General features: G+C 42.7%; 1 protein-coding gene across 5 annotated transcripts; it reads right to left on the bottom strand.

Moving 5' to 3' along the window:
* Window positions 1-383: 383 nt before the first annotated feature.
* RABGEF1 (RAB guanine nucleotide exchange factor 1) lies at window positions 384-21,933 on the bottom strand. Of its 5 annotated transcripts, none has more exons than XM_085240670.1 (10): window positions 21,818-21,933; window positions 13,503-13,688; window positions 11,853-12,019; window positions 10,775-10,894; window positions 7,732-7,901; window positions 6,447-6,528; window positions 5,547-5,679; window positions 5,055-5,146; window positions 4,469-4,725; window positions 384-3,520 (listed from the first exon to the last, which is right to left on the bottom strand). In XM_085240670.1, exons 2-10 carry the CDS (start codon window positions 13,679-13,681, stop codon window positions 3,122-3,124), a joined length of 1,599 nt encoding a protein of 532 aa, XP_085096796.1. In that variant the 5' UTR covers window positions 13,682-13,688; window positions 21,818-21,933; the 3' UTR covers window positions 384-3,121. The 5 variants fall into 5 exon arrangements, with proteins under 5 accessions (XP_085096796.1, XP_085096795.1, XP_031412262.1 ...); XM_085240669.1 differs by lacking the exon at window positions 21,818-21,933 and adding an exon at window positions 16,878-17,731; XM_031556402.1 differs by lacking the exon at window positions 21,818-21,933 and having other exon boundaries at window positions 7,732-7,898.
* Between the last annotated feature and the right edge of the window lie 1,115 nt (window positions 21,934-23,048).

The following is a 23,048-nucleotide window of genomic DNA, read 5'->3' as shown; positions in this document are numbered from 1 at the left end:
AGATCACTGCCACCGCACAGCACCGCAGCCCTCAGTGCCACAGCCCCACGGTGCCTGAACGCCTCCAGGGATGGTGAACCCCTCCCCGTGCAGCTATGCCGCTGCAGCACCGCTCTTTGGAGATGAAATTGTTCTCAATGCCCACCCTGACCGTCCGCTGGTGTAACTTCAGGCCATCGCCCTTCATGCTGTTACCTGGAAGAAGCAGCCGACCCCCACCTCGCTCCCAGCAGCTGTAGGCTGGAACAGTGCTCCTTCTGCCCCCCAGCAATTTTAAACTTCATTAAAAGTTGCTGTTAAATAGCACTGTCTACCTCTGGTCCTTCCCTACCTGACTCACGAGATGCCCACAAAGACAACATACACCACAAGATGGGGAAATATTCATGGGAACTAGGTAGAAGAATCAGTTTAATTTCATAACTCAGTTATGCAAAACCAAAGATGTACAGTTCAATTAACCAATGCTACTCCAAAATAGGTTTCTTACTACAGCAAAATAAATAGGTAGCTCACATGCAAAGTAGCTTACAGCATGTTCTGATTCCTGGTAATGAGACGCACAGTCTTCATTTGCAGTAACCCAGAACTAGCAGCAGGCTGTGGAAAAAACAAGGAAGTTCTGGTGCTGTGACTGTTACCAAAGCCCTTTTGCCAATTCACTTTTTCAGTTAAACTCTCCTGTTCACTTGTAGCTTGTTCAGAGCTACTATTTCCTAACAGAACTTTCTGTCTCAATCTCATCTGTGGGACCAGAGCACCTCGTACTACAGCGATGCCCAGTACTGAGCACCAAGCCCACCTGGTGTTGTATAGGAGAGGGATCATCATCTTATGTTGAGGTGACACAGCATCCTCCAGCTCAGCACTCTGCACGACGGCTTGCCCATTCTGAATTTCAAACACTACAAAGATATTCTGTAGTTATTACTTTAGCGACTGAACTACCTTATTTTTAAGCAAGACAAACTATTGTTTTACCTATAGACAAGTTGGTCACCTAATAAAATACTGACAAGGTATTCAGCCAGGATATGGAAATCCACATTACCTGCCTTACAGGGATCTGGAGGATTTGTTTGCCAAAACCTCTCCCACTTCAGTGGCTTGATAACAAGATGGCATACGGATTAGAGATACCTTAGTTACAAATGCACCAGGTCAGTCTATCTAAAGTATTTAACCACTTAACTTTCTGCAAAGAAAAAGACATTGTTAGCCAGACTTGCACTTGAATGACTAGGCATTCTCTCCCCCCAAACACAGATAAATCAGAATCAGTCACAATTGTATTCACATTAATCATTAACATTAATCAATAACAAAACCCAGTGATGAAATTTTTTAGGAGCTCATTAACAAGGGCGTAACGTACACACTTTTATTTAAACATAGCAATTTACACAACAACTAATTTCCACCCCCCAGAAAGCCTGCATACCCGGATATCAGAATTAGCACCTAATGTTCATAAACCCAATAAAGGCTTTGCACTATTATTTACTGCAAGCACTGGTCAGATCCTAGGCAACGTGGACAACATGGATATATGAAATAATCCAACTTCTGTGAATGTCTGGTTAGCTCATTGCTTCACCTTACCAGGGGAATTCTGAGCAACTCGTTCTCTCCCAGAGGAATGCATAGTTCGTACAGCTGAGTACATGTGACAAAAAGGAACAAACCACAGTTTTGGTCTGAAGTTATTGCAGTGCAAATCTAAAATGTGTGTTTGCAGAGCAGTGGAACATACAGAGGTAGGTACACTCCTCCTTCTTGCTAAGAATTTAATGTTGCTTAAGAGTAGTTCAAGCTAAGTAGCTCTACGTTAGATATCTCAGGTACGCTAACAGGTCGTGGCAGACTGGATGAACTGAGAGATTTAAAATGATACATAAAATATTTCTCTAGCATTAAAAAGTTCCATTGCGAGAGGTTACTTTTTTTTGTGAACTGTTCTTAATTTGAAATTCACTGATCTGAACTTGTAGTGACATAATGCCATATTTATCTTGATGCTCAATAGCTTACCAAGGTAATTTTAAGGTCACTGGAGATCAGAAAAGTGATGTTTTGTGAAAATAAAGTGCACTTTTCTGCTCAGAGCCATGGCTCATCCTTCTGCTAAAAAGCAGCCTCTAATTATATGATCTCATTTATCAACCAGGATTGTCAGAAAAGCAATCAAGACCCAGTCCAATGATGGAATTTGATGGAAATTGCCAGGCAAAGCCAGAAAAGAAAGCCACTTTGGGCATAATTCTTGCATTCGCTCTTTCGCTCCCCACTTTTGTTCTAAATTACGCAGTTTTTATTAAAAGTCTTCCCTCATACATATGAAGCCTGGCTCATCATTCTCTTCACAAGTGCTACCAGCAAAGCTGTCACGTGTACTGACACACCAGAGAGAATGCTGACATTACACGAAGAAATGTCATATTTTAGATGGCACTTTAAAAAAACCTAAAACAAAACCACCAAAAACCAGGAAGCTGACACGAAGATGTCTTCATGTACAAGAACACCTTCTCTAATTCATCAGTTACACCATTTAGCTTATTGAAAGACTAACAGTGTGCTTGGCTGTAGACTGCAATGCAATTCAACCCAAAGGTGCTAATATGAACACACCCATCTCACTTCCACTAATAAACAAGATGTCATGCACAGCTGAGACATTAGATTTGAAATCTATTTACAATTATACATATTTTACAAGATACAATTCATCTTTACAGCTACAGAATAAACCAAACTAACATTGGTAGCGTTCAAGTTTCAGCTGGAACTTGAAATCTTTATGTTAAACTTAATAATTAAAAATGTTTAAGTGCATGCTTATGAGGAAGCTTGCAGGAAAGATGTTAGTGAACTAGTGTTGCTTAAAAATTACACTGGTTTGTGTAGAAAATTTAAGTTCAGTTCAAAAACTCACAAAAGCCTAATAGAAATCTAATTGACTAAAATAAATACAGTTTATTACACTTAACCAAAAAAATGCACCTTTAAAAATGTATTGATTTAAGCTCATCTGATTTTTAGCCTTGAATTTACTTCCCTTCCCAAGAAGCAGATAGTGCTACGTGAGAACAATGATGCTCTTCAAATTTAACACCGATTATTATCCTGCATAAACCTGAGGCTGCAGTGGTGGGGGCAGCTTGTCATTCTCCACATTTTCAGAGTCAATAGCTGCTAAGGCTTGATTTTTTGGTTTTATTTCTAATGGATATTTCTCAACAATATCTTGGACTTCCTTTGCAACTCCATCAGTCCAATCTATTAGGTCTTTCTCAAGCTTCTTGGCTTCACTGACAATTCTATCCTGTCTCTCATTCAACTGAGACAGGAGATCTAAGTTTTTATACATCTGCTTAACACCCAGGCACACATCAGGTGACCAGCTGTCAGATTCTTGCTTCTTCGGGGACGTCTGACCAGTCATAAAACGATCAAAATCCTCTTGGCTTAAATTTAAAGACTGAGCATCCAGTTTTTCAATGAAGGCCACAGCGCAGCACTACAAACAAAACAGAAAAAGTATCATTGCAAGCTACAGACTGGAACTTGGGTGCTCTATTTTTTTTAATCCTGTTGTTAGACTCAAAACTGAGCTCATTCCTAAGGAGCTTTTCAGAAAGCTAGCTCTATCAGACAGTTCCCATGCCTGCCTCTCCTATCCAAAGTTTGAAGAAGTCAAACTCAGAGAATGATGCAGGAAGACACCAATCATTTCAGCTGAATAACTTACACACACACACACCACAGGGTCACTGCATTCTGGAAGTGGGATGAGAAAGAACATTACAACTAGACAGAAGCACTATGTTAATATTTAATAAGCCAATCAGTGAGATCCAGTATGCTCTCTCCATTTTCTAAAAGAAGGAACGTTGAATGCCCACCTTACCTCATGGACACACTTCTACTGACAGTAATTTCTAACATTCCAACTATCTCATTCAACTACATATTTTCCTTGAGAGCTGCTTTAAGATGAAATGTAGAAGCCAAGTAGTTCATAATCACAATTCTTTCTAGCATAAACAAGCACACATGCAAATGCCTCCTACAGAAAGTTTAAGTCTGTTTACCTCCACAGTCTAATTCTGCAAACCCCTGATGAGATGGAACTCTCATGGACTTATGTGGGGAACCCTGCACCTGTAACATCTGCAGTGCCCAAGCCCAGGATTTTAGGAATAGAAAGCACTTATCTCCTTACAGACTAAAAACATACCCAAGATTTAGCACCAGACTGTTCAATAAAGGGCTTCATACTCCAAAGAGCGAAACACTGTATGGTTTGGAAAGTAAAGAAGGAAGACAGAGGAGATACACAGCAAAAAAGCTTCTTATACTCGAAACAACTTTAAGCATTATTGGGAGAGTTGTTTCACTTTTCCTTCTGTATCTCAATAAAAGACAATCTTCTTGTATAAAGTGTCACTGCTGGTCCTGCACTTACCAAGTTGGTAAAATAGTAGCCATCTTCTCCTGTCATTAACCTGCTTGGATTACAAAAGCGTGTTATATACTGGATGTTGGACTGCAGACGGGGTGGGTTTCCCTTCAAAACAATGTATATAAGTGTTGGAAGAAAGTCATCAGCAGAAGCTGGTTCGTTTTTTGTTATCTTTATAGCATTAAAGATGTGCTTGCTGCACTTGGTGATGCATGCCAACTTATCACGAGGAACACGCTTTGAATCCATCTCAATAATATCTGTAAGATACAAAAGTTTTTCAAATCATTAAAACCATTTTAATCAGTCGCCCAAACAAGTAGAGTACAATACTGACAATTGTGAGTTTTGGTTTTCAATCTGTTTATTCAACTTTTTCTTGGTTGAGTCCAAGCATCTCAAATAGATTAGGTAAGCCTAAACACTTCTCTCATTGCAAAGTTATTCCTGCTTCACAGATGACAAACTATGAGAAACATAACAAAGACTACTGCCAAACTAAAAGCCCGAGCCTCTTTCTGAAGACAGAGAAAATCTCTCTGACCAGGAGACCTGAAATTTAAACCTGCAAATGTTATCACTCACAAACCTGTAATTGCTTTTACAACCATATCAGAGACTTCTGGAATCTCTTCATTGACAGGAACACACAGCATTTGTGGAGTTACCCAGTGCAAAGCCCTACAACAAGAAAAACAAAAAGTGAAACCATTCTGTGCCAGTAACATTCAGGTGTTTGAAGCCAGCTGCTTCTTGAGTTCAAAACACAAGGAGTGCTTTGTGTAGGTGAGGCACCAGTCCAGTTATAAGACAGTTTGTTCCACTGAAGTTACTATTTAAAAAAATATATATATTCTCTTTTTGCTTTAATTCTACAAAAGTATACCAATTCATTTTCCTAGTGTAGTATAGCTATTCGTTATTCTTTCTATTCATTTATTCTATTTCTAAAATAAAATTATTTTTAACACCTTTTGGTTAAAAAGCCTTTTGTGTACACAGCAACAAACTCCTAACATTTTTGATTCAGAGCCCTCTGACAGACTGTGGATTACCCAGTGTTTTTCTTTAAGAGGCTCACCTGATCCTCTTCTGGACAGCGAGATCCTTCTTCTCATCATCAGTTGTTTCAGGACAAAAGACGTATTTATACTGTCGAGTCATAATGTATTTTTCAATCTGATCCATTGCTTTCTCCACTTTCTCAGGTGGTGCTGCAAGATACAAAACCCCCCACCCCAGTACAGTGAACACAGTATTCCACGATTCTTTGGAAGATTTCATACAGTTTGATTATAATGTCACTAAATCAGTATTACTGACTTGAGCCAAGTCATATAAACATTCTTGAGTTGATAGACTTGGAGTATTTCCACTCTTTGCAGCAGGAAAAGCACCACGATGATACGTCAAGTTCACAGTGGAGCACATGCACTCAGCAGCCTACCAATTTGGTTCAGCTGTTTGCAGCTCACAAGAATATTTCTTGAAAAACAGTCTTGGAGAATAAATCCAGTGAGGTCCTCCAAGTCCTCTGCGCCTGTTCACCCCTCAAAAGCAATCCGTAAGTATGTTTAAGATGTGCCACTTACATTCCAGACACAGAAACATAGTCTGTAACAGTAGCACTTCCCTCACATTTGCTTCTCTTGCATTACAGTGCAATGCAACGACCACAGCCTGTGAATTGGGTTGAGGCTACATGTTCAACCTCAGTTCTAAACAAACACCACTGAATTGAGAACAGGAAATTAAAACAACTGAACCACACTTAAAGAAAACCTTTAAAAACAAATCATTTAGATTGTAAAACTCTACAGAAATGGTGCTGCAGGGAATAGCAGGGAACTCTGGGACTAGAATTTGTTCACAGCGTATCAGGTGTGGTTATGAACACTGTTTTTACTTGAAACTATAAGCAGCTTTATTCTCAAAGCATTATTTTTCAGCACTAAGATATGAGGAAGGAGAAGGTGGATACCTTTCCAGCGTGTCTGCAATTTCTCTGCTACATTTTGATAGAAGTCCTGGGCACATTCAGATTGTTCCTCAATACTTAAGTCCTGTAACAGAACACTGATTAAGTGTGCACGTGTGGAAGAAATGGCAGCAATGCCTTTGATGGCAAGTGTCCAGCTGCAATAACAGTCTGAGAATGCAAATATATCCTCCCCAGAGGTGTTTACATTGGCTACATTACATTCAAAAACATGAGAAACTAAGGTTGGCTCCTTAACTTGTGAAAGGCTTATACAGCTGTTCAGCAAAAATACATACTAGCAATGAAAGTAGACAGGTGCAATTTCCCCCATCACATCTCTGAGTAATGCTAAGAATGCAGAATGTTTGCTCTCAATTCTGTCTCTAACTTTTCAAAAATGATGTGCAGCACACCAAGAAAAACAACCAAACCAAACAAACAAGAATGTAAATTATAAATTTCAAAGGCTGTCTGTACAGTAAACACTCCTAATAAAGTTACTATGAAATATGTTCACGATGTTTGTGAAATAATACTGTCCTACTATAGGATTAGAATTAACATTACTCATTGAGCCACTTTTCCTTACTAAAAGGGAGCACAATACCATAACTTAGCAACAACAAATGCAAAGAAAACTGAGGCCAAACCCAAGCCTGAATATGATGATGCCTCAGCTCTGACAGCAGTGCTGCATTTTATACCTGGTTTATATAGCAAATTAAGTTTTGAGAAACTTCCTTGACCAGCACAAACTATTAAGGAATCAGGTAGGTAAGAACAATTTAAATTAATAATAATTCACTATTTTCACAAACTCTGTGGTCAGAATGAATCAGTTCTAAAAGTAAAGAAATAAAAAAAATTATGATACTTTCAAAAGGGCATGTAAGGCTCCTTCAGAATTCCCTTTTAATTTCCAGTTGAATTTGAGGATGTAATTTGAGCAGCTACTTATTAAGTAGAAAAGGTAGGGAAAACAAGTAGTACTGAATACTGACTCATTTCAACCATAGGTGGCACTACAGATCTATTCACACCTCCCTTAGGTACCCAAGACACTGAAGTTTGAGAGTTTTGGGGCACATAACATGTCAAACCTCCAAAAAGCAGTGCATTCAGAACTGAAGACTGCCTCTACATCTTCATTTGACTAAGCACATCAGCTTAAAACTCCTGTACATAATACATAGAAAACTACTGGAAGAAGTGCAGCATTTTCTCAATTTCTCCCTAGTTTCCCCATTTTACTTATGTAAAAGGCATGCTTACCCTTATCACTTACCCTTTTATGATTCATTGTGTCTAAAAATAATTTACATTGCTTATAGATATCTTGTCCTGGTTTATGGTAGGTCTTGAGAAATTCTATGAATTCCTTGGATACTCGGTCTGTCTCGATGCTAGCCTGCCTGTTTATAGAAGGGCTGGGAGCTTTGGCTTCTTGGATCTCTGCTGGGAAAGTTTGGACACGACAGATTAACCTTTTCACACTAGTGTATGAATTCAGAAAGCATTTAATATGTATTAAATTTTCAGAATTTCTTTTCCCCTTCAATCTTGCAGTTGAAAGAAACCATTTCTCAAATTTTAGCAGTGAAATGGTGGGATATTATTAAATGGAACAGTGAAATACTCAGGAGTTAGAGAGTTACTCAGTGTTAGAGAAGTGAAACACTGGCAGCCACATACCCATTGAACCAAATGGTCTTTTATATTAGCAAACCACTGTAGTGTTTGTTTGCTTCCAGGTTCCTTACGTTTTCCTTCCCAGATGAGATCCCTCCACATGAGATCAAGGCCTCCTGATGGGAATCCACAGCAGTTCAAACTAATGGCTCCCATTTCCATTCTCCCTCACCTTCAAAGTCCTGTTCCTCTCCTGTGCTTCCATCAACGCAAGCATTCATTCAATTGGCTCATTAGCTTGGGGAGTAGCAACTCAGAGTAATCCTAGTCGGAAATCAGTCTTTCTTATGGGTTTTCCAGCTGAATTAGGCCCCATACTGGCAGACTAAAAGGCCACAGGAGCACCAGTAGCAGCACAAGACAAGGAACGGGAGCGTGAGGTTGGTGCAAACACAGCAGCCCCTCTATGGCAAAGCAGCAGAAGCCACAGAGCCACACCTGCAGCCCAAGTGAGAACGTGGCCACTTGCATCTCTGCTAAAGCAGAAGCATCTGTTCAAGGAAGAATCTGCTTGGCTCTCAAGGAGGCAGGAACACAGACTGCACACAGCACTGGATGCAAGTTTACATAGCTGCAAGCACAGTTTTCTTCCACAAACACATCTGATTTTGCAAGGTATACTTTCAAGGAAGTGAACTGTACCAATCCAGTACCTTTCCTACCCAAATTTAGTTCACCCACCTTTCAACTTGCCAGCCAACACTGTTCAAAATGAAGGATTGAACAGAGGTGATGTAAACGAACATGATGAATAGCAAGCAGCAAAGAAACAGAAAACATAAATATATTCATAATCAATGGGATACACACATATCTTTCAAGCTGAAAATACTAACATGCACAACAACAGCTCCTCGTTTCAATAAGCACACATGCAGAACTCCAAAGTAAAAGAAAATAGATGGGATTAGTATATTTAAGCTGGTATGTTTAATCTGGACTGAAGTATCTTATTGCTTTGTTTGCTGTGTTTCAGAGCTCTGTGATTCAATGACTAACAAATACGTATCACTTGACCAAAGCACAAGGCTTGCTAGGGCCTCCAGGCTTCAGCACAACCTCTGGATAATGATTTGGTCAGGCACCATCAGAGCATTTATGTTATTTAGGCATTAAGGAATGCAGAAGGCTTCACATATATTTAAATTCCAACTGTAGCGATGAAGAAAGAAGTGCAAATCATTCTCCTTTATAGTTATACTGCAACACCTTTTCAGAAGAAGTTATTCCAGTCTTTTTAACTAAGATTCAAAGTGTGATGACTGTACTTGTATTCAAGAATTACTATTGATTCAATATTGTCACATCTAATTTTCACAACTAGCAAGTAGAAAGCATCTCTTCAAAATAATAAACAAAAAAGGTAGATCCACCTTTGAAGGGACAGAATTATAAGTTATTTTTGACAGTTAATTAGTGGTTTAATTGGAAATAAACCTTCAGTAGTTCTTTCATTTATTTCAACACTGACCTCACTATATCACAAAAATAACAAACCTCATTTTGCTATTTGTGCTTAAGGAATACAGACATGAATTTTTCAGTTGCAGATTTAAAACAGGACTAGAGAGATGCAGACAACTCAGGCAGCTTGCTGCTAATAGAGGCATCAGGAAAATCAAGTGTTAGAATGAACTGCCTTAGCCACAAGGACTCTGTGTAGTTACTCAAATACTTCAGCTTCACTGATTTGTGTTGAAACCTCGATCCAAGGAAAATGAATCTGCAGGAACCAACGGAGCTCCAGCAACAAAATGTTTTCTGCTTTGACACGTACTCTCCAAGAATCAAATTGAAATAAAAAGCAGCAGATTGCAGGAGGGAGATTCCATCTGAACAAGAGAACCGACTGGAGGAGATGTGCCAAAATGGAAAAGTTCAGGAAGAATTAAGAAAGGATAATCTTCTACAAAGAATAAACATCATTTATATTAAAACCTTTCTCAAGGCATTCTACCACGATGCTAATTGTCACAGCAGAACATCAGCACTCCAGGATTCACTATGGTTGTGCCATGGTTGTGGATCTGAGTCCAAGCAAAGAATATGAAGTGTGTGTTATTAGCTTCACTACACAAATGCATTCAGAATCTTCATGTAATTTGTAAAACAGAGGCACGAACACCTTCAATTTTGTTTAGTAGGCACAACAGGACAAGACTGCACACAAGTAACACAGGACAAAAACTGAAGAGCTGTCAGTATCAGAGCTTTTGGAGCTTTTCTGTTTAAACAAAACGGTCTGTTCTTGTGATACGAAACTGTTTTCTTAATGACAGACATCTGGAGATGTTTAGAGATTGTAAAAGTTCCTGAAGTGTGAATTCTTCAATTGAAGTACTTCATAATCAGATTTATAAAGGCAGCCTGGAATTGTTTTTTTTGGGGATAAAAACACAAAGCAGCATAAGACCCAGCAACTTCTTCCAAAAATTCTTTTTTTGAAACTTCATACTCCTTCAGATATCAAACTAAAGTAGAGCAGAAAGAAGCTTCAGCTGAAGATTCCAGACTTGCCTTTTGTACCCAACAGCACAAGATATAACTGGCACAACCCTAGTTGGTATTTTGCAAAGCCCAACTAAAGAGTAAGCTTACTACAACCAAGCAGACAGCTTGCTCAAGCTGTGCTGCATTACCTTCAGTAGGGGAAGCCAGTTCCCAGGAGGGAGTAAAAATCTCCTTCAAATCCCTTAGAATGTTATCAGCATTTCGCTCCCTCCCAAGCTGTCCTTGCTTAACGACTTTCTCTTGAGCCACTGAAATAAATGCAAAATCAAGCAAGACACCAAGAGCAGGAGCACAACATGAGAGGTGGTGAATGGGATTTAAAAAAAAATATGGGAAATAAGAAGAATGAATGTAAAAAAAAAATGGTTTCCATACATAGCTGAATGCTTCATTTAGCAATCTGCTGCTTATATATATAAACATGTATATGCATATATATATATTTGCAAGACAAATTCTAAGATAAAATGAAGACACATTTAAGATTTCTTCCTAAGGAAACGCATCTTAACCTTTAAGGTTAAGATGCATCAATGTCATTTTTTTTTTCCTTCTGGAATTCCTCCTCTGCAGTCCAATAGTATAAAATGTTGGCCATTACAAGATACTGCTGTGGGATGGCACGAGTGTGACCAGTTACACTTACTTGTACGTCTGCTCCAGCATAAACTTTCAGTCAACCACAAACTTGATATTCACAACTCACATAGGCAGAAATACCACAATTTTCCTTGCACGTTTCCTTTCATTTAAAGCCACCATGCTTACACGTTCCAGTTTTCCTCTTAAAGATGCTGAAGTGATAAATTAGAGCAGCATCACCTGATGCTTTGTATCAGCATTTCTATGGCACTTACACATACTAGCCTGTTCCACGTGACTGATAGTCAGTACCTTTTCTCTGTTTTCTTACAGAAAGGTTCATCTGCAAGTCTTAAACCATATTATCACACAGTGATTGACTCAAGATTCTAGTATCAGTGTGCATCATGCAAGAACTTCCACTCAGCAGTGTAGTTCAGCACCACCTACAAGCTCACATTTTTCTGTGTTTTCACTAGGAAGTCACATGCTCCCAAAGAGGATAATCATTCCACCTCTTTAGAGTCACAGAGCATTCTTCTGCTTTCAGGACAGTACATCTGCCAAAAATCATTTCTGACTTCACACTGCACAGGATCATTAAAAATGAAACAAAAAAGTTACCCTTCTTAGCTCCTGTTCTGGAGGAAGCAGTGAAGAACTTCTTCACAGTTGTGACCTTTCGTGTTTTCTCATTGGTTTTCTTCTCCTCAAATTTTGAGAAGGTCAGTGACTGTGCCCCTTGGGTACTCTGACTGCTGGCATATGCTTCTTCCTCCTCACGCTGCAGCCTGGGATTAGAAAGACATCAGTCCAATTTAACTGGTTAATGCCAGCACAAATTAGTTAACCGTCTATGCAATAAATTAATTAGTCTTTTGACACGCCAATTCTCTTCTATGCTGACTTTCATTTCTAGCTTCTTCTCACACATCCCTTCATTATACTGAATTCATTCCCACATTGTAATGCGGAAAGAGAAGGAAGGCTTAAAAGAGGGAGGGGAAAATGTCAAAAGGAAGGAGGCTGAAGTAGAGGTAGAGGTGAAAGGAACGACTATGGAAGCATTTCCAACAATCCCCCAGTTTCCTGCCCATGTCCTAGTCTGGGCGGTTTCGCTGCATATCACCAGAACTACTTTCTGTTTTAAGATGCCTCCAACTGACATTCAATCCCTTTCAACCCCAAATATGACTTGGCTGTCTTAAGACAACCCCTCCATTCTCGTCAGCTGTTACTGTGTGTTTCCATTCACAGACAGTCAGTCACCTTCCTTTATCATCTGACTGAAGATAAACCATGGCACGCAGCTGAGGAAGTGAAATACCCTGCCACAATCTCAAAAATATTCTGAGAAACAGATTATTGCTGTCAAAACTTGCTTTCAAAGTCTTCCGAATACACACATTGCTTGAATGAATGAGGAAAACCCTTCACTGCAACACTAATAGGTGTTGTGCAAAGACAAAGCCCCTTTTAATATATGAGGGGGAGGAAGAGACATGCTAATCCTTCAAGAGCTACTATTTTTCTTACGCAGAATGATTACAATGGGTCAAATTTATTGTTCTTCATGCTGCTCAAAGGTTGAGCAACTTCAAGCTTCCATCCAACTCAGAAGGGCCCATAAATGACCTTGCATGATGTAATCTGGAGGCAGGAACTGCATCTCATCTGCGCTGTGAAGCCTGTCTGCTCACTGCAGCAAACAGTCACAGCTTATCTGTTCCTTTAGCACCTTCCTGCTCAACAGTTACTCAAAGAATTAGAATTGCTCAAGTTAATAAAGCAAAAGCTTTGATGTCTCTGGGCTTAACTTTGCAGTTTAACAGGATGACCACAGATGAGACAAGCTATTTTTTAAGCAGCAGCTGAAACACAGAACCACTGTGCTGGCTGTGTTCAAGACAATAACTTTGTCTCCAGAGGCAGAGGTATTTTAATCAAAACTGTCACTTTCACCCTTCCAACTGCTAGTGAGAGTTGCAGATTTCAGTACACAAATTAGGTCAAAGTATTTGTTGAGAGGTTCGGGGTCTCTGAAGTAAGAGAGGTCTCTTACTTCAGACTTTTGTTTGAAATGTCTTAAATTAGAACATCATCAAAATTCATCTTTGTATCAAAAGGAAGGCTTTCATTCCTGCTGGAAAGGTCAAGTTTGAGAACTGGTGATAAAAAAGCCACAGCAAACAGCACTAGAAAACATGAGAAAGGGACAGCATTTAGTAAAGTCACCCTACTGTGAGAGACAAAGGAATAAAGAGGGCTCTTTACCGCTCTGCCAGCTCCCAATCCTCTTGGATCTGTTTCTGCCTGGCCTTATGGTATTCCTCTCTCCAGCACTTGGAGCAGAAGCCCTGCCAAGCAGGATTGCCATAGTAACCACATCCCTTCTTGCACAGGAGCTCTGACTGATCAACGTGAATTCCTCTGCGCTCAGATTTCAGGCTCATTTTCTTCCTGTTTAAAGAGAAAAGGGTTAAAGACAGAATCAGCAATAACCTGCTCCAACCAGTTTCTTTTGAAGGCTTGTCTCTTAGAAAGATGTCGCCCCTTTTAATTATTGAACAGTTAGCTCCATAGTAACAAAATAAATTCTAAAGAAGAAAAGGCGCAGTTATATAAGCACACGGTGCCAAAAGCCAACTGCAGCATTAGCATACGTTTGCATAGCTGTGACCTGTAAACAGTGCTCTGCAGCTGGGCGACAAGCAGGCCAGCACTGCCAGCCCTGCAGCAATGGGCACGTGTGTGTGTGTGTGTGTGTGTGTGTGTGTGTGTATATGTGTGCAAAGGCACACTGCTCTGAGCTCAGCAGCACAGCCTTCTGACAACCAGAGGCACAAAGCAACCGAGGGAAACAGAGTGACAGCTGCCATCACCACAGAGAACTGAGCCAGCCCAACTCTGCTGGATTTATATGGAGAGACTGCAAGAAAATGATTTATTTTGCAGCTCTGCAGCCCTCCTCTTTCTTTCTTTTTCTTTTTTTTTTTTTTGCTAGACAGAAACCTTCCCACATGCCAGCTCAGTCCCAGGGGATAATTTCAATTACTAATTTTAAATGTTGGATTCGTTTTAGGATAAAGGCAGCACGGGATCACCCGCCCTAGCAAGTTTTATGGCCTGCATATAAACCATTTGAATTGCAATATTGACACGCGCAGAAACTAGGAATAGTGCAGCACAGCACTGCAGGGCAGATCTCAGCCTCCCAAACCTGCCCCTTCTCACTCCTGGATCCACGACAGTGCCTCACATATGCTGGAGAAGCATCTCAGCAGGTTGGGCTCCTGCTCTCACGCTCGTTAGTGAAGTTGTCTTCTGGTGGCTTCTGTTTTGGGGGGGACTTAAAGATCATTTAGTTCCAAGCCCCTGCCACAGGCAGTGCTGCCAAGCACTCCATCAGACTGCCCACAGCCCCACGTCCAACACGGTCATCAGTGCCTCCAGGACAGGCTCCCCTACGTGCAGAACATCAGGTCACCACGTGGAAGGTGTGCTGTGCTTTCATTAAGATGCGACGCATGGAAAGAGAGATGAAAAGTAATCTTAAAATAAACGTCAGCAACTGCTGAAAGAATCTTGTTTCTCCCCAACGCTCATAATGAGACTTGATGTTCCTGTGTTTGAAGAATGTGGATCTCTTTGGTTTTGCATTTCTGCTCAGCAAAGGTTACTCACTGCTGGAAGTTCTGGCACTCGGCACCTCAGGAAGATCCCTCAGCTCTGCTCTGGGCCATCCAGCAAAACACACAGGGAGATGCATGGCTGCCAGTAGCAGATTTCCACTATGGGAAACGACAGCAAGATGATCAATTGTTTTTAAAGACTCATCATGTTTAAGGCTTCCTGTTAACCTAAACAAGTTATTTTAAGCAACGTATGATTTTCTCTGAGGGAGGAACAAATTAAATTCTCCATCTCATCCAAGGATGCAAGGATGCTCCTCCAGCATCTTATTATCTTCGAAAAAAAGTCATGACTTTCTAAAGTAATCTAAAAATGGTTCTATGGATCTGTTTATCAAAAGAACCAATTTCACAACGGCATTATTTCCAAAGACAAGTTTTCCCATTTATTTACGCAGACCCAGTATCTGTACTGGCCCTTTTCCTTCCCTGTCTTTCCCAGAAATGCCTTAATCAGAAATCAGTACATTCCTACAAACCAAAGAGGAAAGCACCACGTTTTAAACATTCCAGACAGCTTTACATCTCCCAATGCCTTTCCCAAAATGTTTTCATTTCTGCACTACCACCATTTTTTCCTTGCTCAAATCATTGCTCCTCTCGATGATGGTGCACAGAACACTGTATAACAAAGACCAGAAATTAGAAATCAGTTTTGTCAGCTGCAAGACCTGAAGTTCAATGGGATAACAGGCTGGAAATGGCACGGTGTTGGGATCTGGAAGCACAGCCCCTTCTCAGTGCCACACACACCTTACAGGAAGGTGAAGGTTTGCAACTTCCACAGCTGCTGCACGGTTAAACATTGCTTCCCAAAGCAGAGGGTGCTGCAGCATTTTGGTCACAGATGCCTGAGATGAGAACAAAGCAAAGCACAAAGCCACCACACGTGCAGCTGTGCACACTGCCATGAATGGTAAGGCTGACGGGCTGGAGCTGCAGCAAGCTATCAACACATACCACAGAAATCCTAACACAACATCACAGAAATGTACACACATCTCTGTCGCTCAAGGAAATGCTGTCTGACCTCATCAGCCACCAACATGGAGCAAGTTACAACAGTTCTGCAACTCCGTTCTGGGGACCACTTCCATGAATACAAGTGAATGAACAGCATCATGCCTCGGGAACTTGGATGTTCCACCATCCCTACAGGCACAGAAGTCAGCTCCCATCAGCTGCAGGGCTCAAGCCACATAACGGCTTTGGCATCCCACTAACCCTTCTCCTGCACTGGGACTGAAAATAGCGCTCTGAACAGTCGAAGTTCAGCAGCTTACACTGCAGGGAGCAACATGGGCTCTTGGGATTGAAATGCAGTTTTTTTGCATTCTTTCTAGAGGGGTTTGTATGAAGCTGCAAAGCCAAGGCACTAGCAAACAACCTGTTCTTTTTCTTCCCCTTAAGTAGTTTCAATTGCAGTTACATCAGTTTTGGATCCGGGGACAAAGGAGGTCACCCTGAATCAATAGGAAGAAATCACATGCTGCACTCAGAGCACAGCCTTTCTTCCTTTAAAGGCATAGGGCCATTAAAAAAAGGCTTCACAGCCAAGTTCTGCATGTCAGCACAACAAGTTTATTAAACCTTAAACCTGACTATGAACAATCCGCCCCACATCAGCTTTCCTACAACCGAATCACTGCATCATTTACTATCTTACAGCATTCCTAAAAAAGCTTTGTTGGAGCTTCTGAGAATCCAAAACGCTCCATTCCTCTCTCTAGTCCCTTCTTTTCCTCCCCCAGCTAGACATATTCAAACACCATTCAAACACCAGCTGCTTGATGTATTTGCAAGGCCAGACCTCATCTTTGCACTCGTGCCCTGGATGTTCTCAGTAACACAACCCAGTGTGTTCTCATGGTGCCAGAGGGGGAGGCAATGCTGAGCAGCCTCTGTGCTGCCCGGGCACTGGGAGGGCAGAATAACAACAGTAAGGAAAGCAACAAACCTCCACACTGAAATACCAGTTGCCATCAAGAAGGATCACAGAGCAGCAGAGGATCGTGGGTGACATCAGGCAGTGCAGTTGGGGTCCTTGTGATCCAAGCTGTATCAGATGCACGTTGTTATTATTAAACCTCACTTATTTTTTCCTTTTATTCAGCAGTACTTTGAGCACTGGCATAATTGGAGCAAGCACTTTCAGAGTGCAATACTGGCTCGGAGGTCTCAGCATCTCCTCACATCCCTCGGTGTCTCCTGTCAAGTTTGTCATCCAAAAATACATAGCTCTCTCTTCAGAAAATGGAAACTTATGTGATTCATAGAGGACAGGCCAGCTGTCTGCCCTGCAGTTCCTCTGTGCCTTTGTATTGCTGCAAGTGAAAACGTCTGGGGAAAACAACAGAGGGTTTCGATCACCACAGGCATAGAAGCAGACATGAGCCAAAACCAGAAAAACCAACTATCTGCGTTGCACTGCCCTGAGTCACACTGCTCAGTCTGTCTGTGAAGGTTTGCTAAGAAAACACAGACAGTAGAACATAGGAAAGTTGCATTTTGGTACAAGCGCTGCAGAAGGAAAAGAACCAAAGCACCAAAGCTGCTTAGAATGTGCTGGGGATGGAAGGGGAGGGAGCTGCTTCTGCTTTTCTTTTATGACATACTCTCTGCTGACCTGAAGTACAACAGCACACCTTGAGTACAGATGCTCAATATAACACTTTCATTCTGCCTTTCGAGGATTTTCAGTTTCACGAGCTCAACTTTCTCATATTTCTCTTATTTCTGCAATAAGAACAACTCCAAATCCACACAGGGATTCCATCAAAGCCTTCAGTCTTCAGGCAGCCTTCACAACCTGCTACCTGCAACCTACACACACTGGGAAATACCTGCTGTCATCCAAAGGGAACCTTCAGCAGCCAGCAAAGCACAGCAGCACCTCGCTCACAGCACACACCTGTGCTCTCTCCCTCAGGTGAGCCCACAGATCTTCAGGCCACCTCTGTCAGTGTCCCACAGCAGGACTGCAAGGAGCAGCAATGACAGCTCTCAACAACAGCAAGAGGCTGTCTCCTAATTATCCACGCAGACCAGGTTACAAAACAGCTGGAAAAACTCCCAGGGAACCTGTTAGAGCAGTGCTGTAGTCACTGAGGAGCAAACGCACTCGTAGCCTTTATGTAACTCAAAAAATAGGATCTGTCACCAAGAACTGATTTAATGCACACATGAAAGATTCCACTTATGTAACACGTCCCTTTCAGCAGTAAACCCAAGACCATTCTCCTACCACGTCAGGTTCTTACAAAGGCTGCAGGCAGAGCTGTGGCTTTAGGAAGAGCACTGTTTGTGCAGTGAGGTTTAGCCGTGGTGTAGATTTACCATGAGCTCCAACACCACCTGCTTGTTTCTCTTCCTGCTCTCTTAACGTGCACCAACCTCAGCTCCCAGGCTCTGAGCAGGTGAACAGACACCTTTGCTGCTGATGTGGACAAGATACTGACTTCTTCATAAACTATTCATTAGCCCTAGATTGCTTACCTGGGATGGAAGCTGGAGCTGGCAGGGCTCACGTAGCAGAGCTGAGCAGACCTCACTTCATCTACAGGTACCTTCATTAGGATGTAATTGCAAGTCAATTTACAATTATGACAGGCTATGAATAACAGCTTCAAAGTAACTCTGCATGTAAACCCTGCAAATCAAAGTGGTGGCCTTTATTTTATTTTACTCTACTTTACTCTATTTCTTGACAGTGAAGCTTCTCATGAAAGCCTTCAGCATAACCCTTACAAATAAGCCATACAGTCTTTTCTCTGGACAGACATAAATGCAATTTAGCTCTCCAAGTTTAAGTCTCCATAGCACTTTGTGAACAACTCGTATTAATTCTTCTCATTAAAAAGTCATCAAAGTGCTCCAGAAAGTGTTCTCTGAACGTCTGACACAGCATTGCCCACTGACTGTCTGGTCTTTAATGGCCATCCCAGGAACAAAATTTTAGAGCAGGAGATGCAGCAAAGCTCGGGAAGTCTCCAAATGGGCAATTCCTAAAGTAATGGCTGCTGGTTTACACCGCATTGCATCAAAGCCGTGAGGAGAGATGGATGACATGGGGTGAAGGTCTCCAATAACGAGACATTTTGCGTATGAAAAACTGTCCTGAGAATAATAGGTGTAGCCAACAGCTTCAAAGCTATGCTGCATCCCAAAGGAAGTGCTCAGAAACAGACAAACTGCCTTATCTCAAAAGCAAGAGAAAGTATCTTTCTGGGTAAACGTACAAAACGTTGTCAGCACTGGCATCTGAAGAAGCAAATGATCTTTTAAGTGAATACCATGCTGAAATACCAACTTGTAACAAACCAGAGTCCCATCCCACTCCCTTCCACCATCCAAGAGCTCACTCCAAAGAACAACCACTGACCCAAATGCCACAGAATTCTTCAGAGCCATCTAAGGGATGAAATAGCCATGACTCACGTGTAGCCCTGAATGTTCAAGTATATAATTAGCAGAAAGCTAATTAAGCATGAGCTAGTTTCTTCCAGAGGAAAGGGTGGGGCAGCATGATCTAACAGTCAGAAAATACAAAAGCCATTAGGCAACTTCAGAATTCAGAAAGAAATGCAGCATCTGTTTTTGCAGAATAGATCGCCTAAGCCTTCACAAATTTAGGGAGCATCTTTCTTGCAATTATGAAATTTCAGCTACAACATCTGCATCCTAATATACACGGTACTGGTTGTTGATTAATATTCCTGAGAAAATAAATGGTTGTTAACTGCAATCACAGATACAGAGCGTGGTCAGCCACCTGAAAACGAGCATGCAGACTCAGGTTGTAATTAGGCAGGGGAAATGGCAACCACTGCTTTAAACTTCTGGAGCCCAATGGCCGAGGGGCTTCGACATCCTATCCACAGAGCTCACTGTTTACTCCAACATAAGGGCACTTTCACAGACTGGTCAGGGCATTTTTCCCCCCTCCAACATCAGTACAGACCTCAGGCTACAGTTTTACATGCCCACATCAAAATCTTAAATTCTGCCCATAGCAATGACTGCTCTGCTAGGAGCGTGTGCTCATGAATTAACAGACTCAGTCTCACCACATCCACGTGACTCACAATGGCACTTTTAAATGAAATCACGAGAAGCTGGGAATTCAAGTAATGAATGATGAGCCAGAACTTCTAAAATTTCTCAGAAATAGCAGCTACTAGCTTCTACACACTTTGCTTATTTTGCCTGCACATAAACCCCTGGATGCAACTTAAGAAGTGAGACTGCTCTTCTCTCAACAAAAATCTTGAAATCACCTTACATGGTAATTGCTCATTGTGCAAAATAATCTTATGAATTGATACAATTGGCTTCATGTTCTTATTATTTTCTCTTATTGCGTGTTGTTTCGGTGGGTTTTGGTCAGTGAAACATCATCTGAGCTACAACGGTCTTCTCAACCTTGTCTTCCCCTGCAAAACACTTGTGCAGCCACGTCCAGAAGGCTGACATGTATGGTCCTCGAGGCAGGGCTGCTTCTGCCATACACTGTCAAAGAACCACAGAATCATTTGAGTCAGAAGAGACATTTAAAGGCCATCTGGTCCCACAGGGAAACTCACAGCTCCATCAGTTGCTCAGAGCCCCATCCTGCCTGAACCCTGGGTGTCTGCAGGGACGGGGCAACCACCACCTATCTGGGCAATGTGTGTCAGTACCTCACCAGCCTTATAATAAAACACTTCTTCCTTATATCCAGTCTAAATACCCGCTTCTTTTAGTTTGAAACCATTTCTCCTTGTCCTATCGCAACAAACTCCACTAAAGAGTCTGTCCCCTTCTTTCTTACAGCCCCTTTCTAGGTACTGACAAACCTCTCTCAGCCCACCCCAGAGCCTTCTCTCCCCCAGGCTGCACATCTCAGCTCTCAGCCTGTCCTCACAGGGAGGTGTTCCACCCCTTGGATCACTTTTGTGGTCCTCCTCTGGATGTACTCCAACAGCCCCATGTCTGTCCTGAGCACTCCAAACCTGGATGCAGCACCCCAGGCAAGGTCTCACCAGCAGAGCAGAGGAACAGGATCACTTCCCTCCACCTGCTGGCTGTGCTTCTTCCAATGCAGCCCAAGAACACTGTCAGGTGCACAAAGCTACAGTTAGCTGTCCTGCCATGCTCAGCCTCCAGCCACCGGCTGCCTGGAAGGTGACCTAGGTGAGCAAGCTGGAGAGCCAAGAGCTTTTTTCCATACACACCCCAGACACCAACATAAGGAGCTGCCAACACACAGCAACGCTTCAAAGACAGTTTCTCAACAGAGAGAGCAAAGCAGAACAGTGTCACCAACCGACTTAAAACAGAGCTGCCATTAAGAACCCCTTTTTTCCACCACTGTGCAGCTCTACCAGCTCAGCACCACGCTCCATCCGTGCCACAGCAGCGATCGGGCTCTGCCTGCTACAACCTGCCCGGCTGACTCAGCTCCTCACACAAAGGCAGGCTGAGCACCTGGGCACGTCCCTCACCTCCCGATTCCTCGCCCCATTGCGGCCGCTCCCAGGCGGTGAGTTGGGCACTGCGCAGAGCCCCGCGGAGTCCCGGCTGCAGCTTCAAGAACTTTGATGTTACGGGAATGCTTACGGATAAGGAGCCAAAAGAGAAAACAAACGAGGAAGAGGGGAAGAGGCTGAGGGGAGAGATCTGCGAAGTTCAAAACGACGGCTACAACCCGGACAAAGGGAAGCGGTAAAGGAGAAAGATGACCGGTGCCACGGAGCTGCACACACAGCGCTGTCAGGCCGTATCGGCGGGCCCGGCCGCAGCCCCGCGACCCACAGCGACCCGGGCCTTCAGCGGGACGGAGAAACAGAGGTTGCCCAAGAGGGACCCGCCCGGCTCCATCCCCTCAGAGCAGCGGGGCAGGGCCGAGCAGCGGCTCACCGTTTCCCGGGCGGTGGCGGGGCCGTCCCCGCGTCCCGCGCTGCTCCGCTCCTGGCACGGCTCTTCTTCCGCTCGGCGGCCGCACGCGGAAGCGCGCTGACGCCACTTCCGGGGCGGGGCCTGAAGGGACGCAGGAGGCGCGCTGAGGTGTGAGCGCTGCCGGCGTGACGCGCGAGATGCGAGCAGGGCTGAGCGTGTTAGAGAAACGGACGGCGAGAGAAAGGGCTGAGGGAATGGAAAACAGCTCCGGCCACAGCCAGCTGTACAAATCCTGAAACTGAGCTGCTTTTAGAGCTGCTCAGAACTCCTCGGTGCTGTCTCACTTGTACGGGTGGTTGTGGGGGGAAGGAAGCAGAACTCCAGTGATCAGATTGCAGTCATCGTGCGCTGTCAAGGAGGTGCTGGTGAGCGAGCTGCTGGCTGGTGCCCTTAAGGAAAGCTTGGAAAGGTGACTGATACCGTAATTATCGTGTGGTCATGGAAGGCAAACTCAAATCACGCGGAGCAAAAAGGGGAGAGCAGCAGCTGCAGCCCAGGTAGCCACATCCCAGCTATTTTCAGTATAATTTATTGCACAACAGAAGCTGCATGTACACATTCTTGTCTTCTATAGATTTTAAATAAAAGCAGGATATATCACTTGTACTGAAAAGCCAAGTGTAGTAAGAAATGAAGTACCGCAGTGCCCACAATATTAAACATTGCACATTGACTTAATTAAAATAATTGGGGATAACTGCAAACCTCAACCATCGGCATCCAGGCTGGGTTTTCAATTGCATTAGGGGTTAAAGTGCATACAGACACCCAGCTTCAGCAAAACAAAATTCTTCCACAAAAGTCACAGTGAAAGGATAGGTAAACTGAGAGTAAACCTGTGTAAGATGAGTAAGAACTGCTGATCTGGAAAGCAATTTCCAGTTAGAGGGGTACGTACAGAACATTGCATCATGATTATCCTCTGAAAACTAGCTTATTTCAGAAAGGCATTGAAAGGACAGGAGGTTTTTCTTTGCTTAGATGAAATTATCTATCAGCAATGCTGAAATTCAAGCAGTGTGACCCAGCGGACACCTCACCAGTCACTGCTGTGTTTCCCAGTTCAGTGCACAGCCTCTGCATCTTCTCACACTTGGTTTATCACAGGACAGTGAACCTACACACAGGAACTGGAAGAATATAGCCAAGGTTAACCAGGCTGCCACAGGGACTGGATTGTGTAAATTCCTCG

This window comes from Meleagris gallopavo, chromosome 21 (genome assembly GCF_905368555.1).
Source record: "Meleagris gallopavo chromosome 21, MGAL_WU_HG_1.1, whole genome shotgun sequence".
Classification (NCBI taxonomy): domain Eukaryota; kingdom Metazoa; phylum Chordata; class Aves; order Galliformes; family Phasianidae; genus Meleagris; species Meleagris gallopavo.
This window is presented reverse-complemented; position numbering and strand designations above follow the sequence as displayed.

Bases quoted from the DNA above. Each gene is read 5' to 3' on its own strand.
- RABGEF1 (XM_085240669.1), bottom strand. From the start codon at position 16,903: ATGGCAACTGGTATTTCAGTGTGGAG. The intron at 12,020-13,502 runs GTAAAGAGCCCT...TTCTAATCCCAG, and splicing joins GATTGGGAGCTGGCAGAGCG to GCTGCAGCGTGAGGAGGAAG. The intron at 5,147-5,546 runs GTGAGCCTCTTA...TTCTTGTTGTAG, and splicing joins GCTGTCCAGAAGAGGATCAG to GGCTTTGCACTGGGTAACTC.